The sequence below is a fragment of the Sciurus vulgaris genome (genome assembly GCF_902686455.1).
Source record: "Sciurus vulgaris genome assembly, chromosome: 3".
Classification (NCBI taxonomy): domain Eukaryota; kingdom Metazoa; phylum Chordata; class Mammalia; order Rodentia; family Sciuridae; genus Sciurus; species Sciurus vulgaris.
In genome coordinates, this window is record NC_136463.1 from 70,589,414 (window position 1) to 70,594,121 (window position 4,708).

The window sequence follows — 4,708 nt, forward strand, 5'->3', positions numbered from 1 at the left end:
CTTTTCTCCTGCTGTGTCACTGACCTAACCAGCTGGGAAGGGTATCTCTTCTTGACAGCAGAAGTGGAAGGGGAACAGACCATCACTTTCCACAAGACTTTCTTTTATGATTCACACCCTTTCACCTTCTGTGTGTTTATCATCTGAGGCTTGCAGTGGCCTGGTCACTTTCCAAAGACCACAACCCCTCCTGAAGTGGAACATAGCTTCCAATACTCAGAAGGCTGCCCAAATACTCAGTAATGCCAGGAGCTTCTCTCTGTGACCATGAACCTGTGGGCCTCCCACTCTGGACTATGGCTTCCTCTCACAGAAAGACAGCAGCATGCTCTACAATCTCTTTAAGTCCTTTGGGTCTAGGATTCCATGAGTGATAGTGACACACCAGAACCAGGAAAGAGTAGCTGAAAGGTCTTGGTGTCTTTCAGCTTGTTAACCTAGAGGAAGCCCAAGGAATGACCAGATTCCACAGGGATATGGGAGGAGCCCTCCACGTTCATGGAAAAGGACACACTAAAAGATGAGAGATGGTTTCTCTCAATGTAAGCTTCTTCTTGGAAGCTAAAGTGAGATGGTCTGGGATGAAGTGCCTGTGAAGTTTGTTCATTTGACAAGAATGGAATGAGCTATAGGTAAAGAACTGAGCCAACTGCAGAGGGGTTTCAACATGAGCCCGGGAGGAAAAGGGTAACTTGCAAGATTGAGGCAGAATGAAAATAAGACTGGGTGAGGTGCAATCTAAGCAGTGAACAAGTTGATTTGTTCTCTCTTCCTTCTGCCTTTTTTGGGATTCCACCAAAGAGTATAGAATGTTCCCTGGGCTCAGATTCTCTAGGATAGTAATATCTGTCATGGTACACTAACCCTCGTGTCCAGAAGCAGGGATTCTGGAATCAGAGTGTCCTGGGTGGGAGTGCCACGTGCTATTTAACGTGTGAGATCCTGGACAGGTCACTGAGCTTCAGTTTCAACTGAAGGAATGTGGAGTTGTTCGGAGGATGATCAGGACAATGCCAGGAAGCACTCTGGCATGATGCCTGGCTCCTGGTGGGCACTCAAAATTGCCAATACTCACCACTCCCTACCAAGCAAACACAGTCATTCGTATAACATACTGTGACTGGCACCTGTTTTCTTCCAAGAAGTGCCATGCATTTACAGACCTTGTCTCAGTGACCCTTAATGGAGGGGGAAGGCAGTAGTAGACTGTGGAGGGGGGTCAAGAGACCTGAGTTGTGAGCTTGGCAGAGCCACTTGACATGCCTCAAGGAATCAGGACATGTTAGTAACAGAAGGGCTATCTAGAAATAATTCTTTTAATTTTTATTACTATGACCCCATGTTTTCTCAGGAAATCCAAGCAGGTTTGCAGAATGAAGGCATGCATTCCAATTCCTGAAACAGAGTTCTGTTCATACACGCTCCCTGGACACCAGAAAGAAGCCGGGAGAACCGCCACCATGTCAGAGTGTGCACTTCAGGCCCACTGCTGCCTGCCACATGGAACCACGGGCTCCATGCTCATAGTGACTCCACCACAGGAATGCTCCTCAAGTCCCTGTTAGCTGTCTACTGATTTAGAAGTGGCTGAGCACAGGGAGGGGAGCCAGATACACGGCCCCATGGCCCGATGGGTAACCTATGTGTTTCCTTCCAGAAGCGTGTCACAATGGCGACAGCACACACCCTGAGGCTGAGCTGCCTGGGGACCTTGGGCAGGTTGCAAAGATAACCCCTCTGGGACTCAGTTGCCTCAGTGACAAAATGGGACTTAAATAGGGCCTGCTTACTGTCGTTGGGGAATTTAAAGACTCTGCTAAGGGCTTGGAATATTCCTGGCGTGGTCAGAGCACGGCGTGAGTATGACACGGGAATTTCTTCTGCAGCATGATCTGATTTGGACGGCTTCTTCCGAGTCTGAAATCTCTCCACCCTTAGAATGCAGTTCAGTGCTGATGAAGCCCTACAGTTCTATAAGGCAGCTTTTATGCCAACACTCTGCATTTTAAAGAGCTAATGAATTTAATACACTGTTGGGGAGCCCACCAAGGCTCGGGGGCAATTTCCTGGCTCCAAGACCTTGGCCTGAAGGTGGGCCAGGGGTAAGTGGGGACCAGCTCTCATCTCCTTTGTTATCTCGGTTTCCTTATTTTCTTCCTTTTGCTTCAGAGGAAGCAGAATCCTTAAGAATAACCCACTTGGTTCATGTCTGTGATTGGTCCCCTTTACTGCCCGCTCCCCCTCTTGTCCTTGCTTCCTTTGGTCTCAGCAGTATATGGAAAAAGTGCCAAGTTCTAACCCACAGTGTCCCTCTTCCACTTCCTGGAAATCTCCCAGGGTGTTGTTCTTGCTCAGCAGATTCAAGATTCCACTGCATCATTCATTGAGAATAAGCTGCCCTGGGCCAAGCCTTCTGCCTGGCTCCACCCTCTTGACTCTCCATAAAAGGCAGCGACAGAGCCATCAGAAGAGCAGAGAGCCGAGAACAACTCAGAAACCTCCAACTCCCAGGCTGAAGCTCGCTTTCTCACCCTCCACCATGAAGGTCTCCGCAGCCCTTCTGTGCCTGATGCTCACAGTGGCCGCCTTCTGCAGCCACGTGCTTGCTCAGCCAGGTAAGGTCCTGCTCCTCCCCTGACACCCATGGCCCCAGCTCTGGGTCATCGTGGACCAGGGCATGCAAGGGGCACCCATCACCTCACCTTAACAGCAGCTTTTCTAAGCTCAGGCGACTCAGAGAGGCAAGGAGTGACCCAGTCACACAGCTGCTCCTGGGCAGAGCCCGTGCTAGGATCCCAGCTCTGGGCCTCAACTCCAGCTCCTTCCAGGACGCTAGCTCTGGAAATATGCCCCTGTGAAGTGACTGCCCCAGCTGCTGTCAGCAGTGTGTGGGGGTCCTGAGGGATCAAAGAGGGGGCTCTGGTAGAGGTGCGAAGGGTATTTCTCCACCTAGTCGTGCTTCATCCAGCCAGCTTCCAGGGACAGAGGTAGTGGGTAGCTCATTGCCAGGCATAGATTTTTGGAGCCCAACTGGTCCACAACTAGGACCCACAATTGATCATTTTTGGTCTTGATAATTTGAATTATTAGCACATTACATTAGCTTTCCTTTTCTCTGTTCAATACCAGCATTGCATACCCATTTTACAGCATAGGAAACTGAGTCAATGTGGCCAAGAGCATATTCTCTTACAGATAGGCAAAAGTATTGAAATTTAGAGGTTTCCACTTCTCCTGCCATTCCTCTTCCTTCTCCTCAAGACTCTTTTCTGCTCTGAGGTCAGAAGTACCTAACCCTTCCTAAAATACCTTTTTCTGCATGGTTTATTTTTCAGATGCAGTGAATTCCCCAGTCACCTGCTGCTACACACTCACCAGCAGGAAGATCCCCATGAAGAGGCTGATGAGCTATAGGAGTGTCACCAGCAGCAAGTGTCCCAAGGAAGCCGTGATGTGAGTTGAGCACACTGGCCCTCTCTGGTCCAGAGTTCTTCCTCAGGGAGCAAAGGGTGATCCTCATGAGTTTAGAGAGTTGCACTCTCTGCTCCCATGTCCAGTGGTTCCCAGTGGGAAGGAGGGAGTAACCCCCGACATCACTCTCCCTGTGAGAGCTTATAAGGACCATCCCTATTTCATTAGCTGAGGTCAGGTGGCGTCACCTGGGAAACCCGCAGGAGCAGCTTGCTCTGCGTCCCTCCTCCCACCTGCCTTCCTCCTCTAGCCCCCGGCAGCCCCTCGATGCAGAATGGCTGAAACTGCAGAAGCACTTCATCTAGCTGTGTCCTCTCTCCCCACAGTTTCACAACTGTACTGAACAAAGAGATCTGCGCTGACCCCACGCAGAAGTGGGTCCAGGAATACCTTGCCAAGATGAACCAGAAAACTGGGCTGGACCAGAACCCAACTTCTCTAGGAACTGCAACTCCTGCGAACACTAACTTCACCACTCAAGAACCTGTAGCCCGTTCATCTGCCACAAGCTTTCTCTCTACAAACTCTAATACTAGTATATGAACTTTATTGATAAGAAACACGATGCCTTCAAAAATGTTAATCTTATTTAAGTTATTGACATTTTAATTTTATTTTCTATGAATAATGGTATTTTTTAGATTCAGAAACTTGGGCATATGGCTATCCTTTTGTGAACCCCCAATTCCTCACTGGTATGTTGTGTGAAGTTCTTGGCAAAGATCATGACTGTGTGTTTGAAATCCCAAGGCATTGCAAAGATGTTATTGTGGAAATTATTATAATATAACTATGGAATAAAATGTATATTTTTGTATAAAACCTGGCTTTTGGCATTTGCTTGGGGGAAATCACAAACTGAGTGTGTGCACTTGGTGAGGTGGAGCATGGTTCTAGAGGTGGGGCAGACGTTTTGGAGGAAAGGGAAGGTGGATTGGCCCTGGTCTTTTCTACTGGGAGGTCCCATCTGAGTGTCTATAGAGGAATCTTTAAGACAGGGCCCAATCAGTCACTCCAGGATCATTGCTCCAGTCCTCCAGCTGCTCAGACCCCAGTGACCCTAGTCACCTGCTTAGCAAGAACCCCAGCCCCACTCCTTTCTCACAACCCCTGCCCAAGTTCTTATAATGTATTCCAACTGCCCCTTAATTATGCTATGGGACTCCAATCTTTGCCACATCCCATTACCTGGAGTAGTACAGATAATGCAGGCATTGGGAGGTAGCCATCAATAAGC

At 48.8% G+C, this 4,708-nt stretch overlaps 1 protein-coding gene across 1 annotated transcript; it reads left to right on the top strand.

Moving 5' to 3' along the window:
- Nucleotides 1-2,457: 2,457 nt before the first annotated feature.
- On the top strand, nucleotides 2,458-4,297 carry LOC306655854 (C-C motif chemokine 2-like). The gene is made up of 3 exons (XM_079130541.1): nucleotides 2,458-2,615; nucleotides 3,336-3,453; nucleotides 3,798-4,297. The coding sequence occupies exons 1-3, from the start codon at nucleotides 2,540-2,542 to the stop codon at nucleotides 4,012-4,014; spliced, it is 411 nt and encodes a 136-aa protein (XP_078986667.1). The 5' UTR covers nucleotides 2,458-2,539; the 3' UTR covers nucleotides 4,015-4,297.
- Nucleotides 4,298-4,708: the final 411 nt, after the last annotated feature.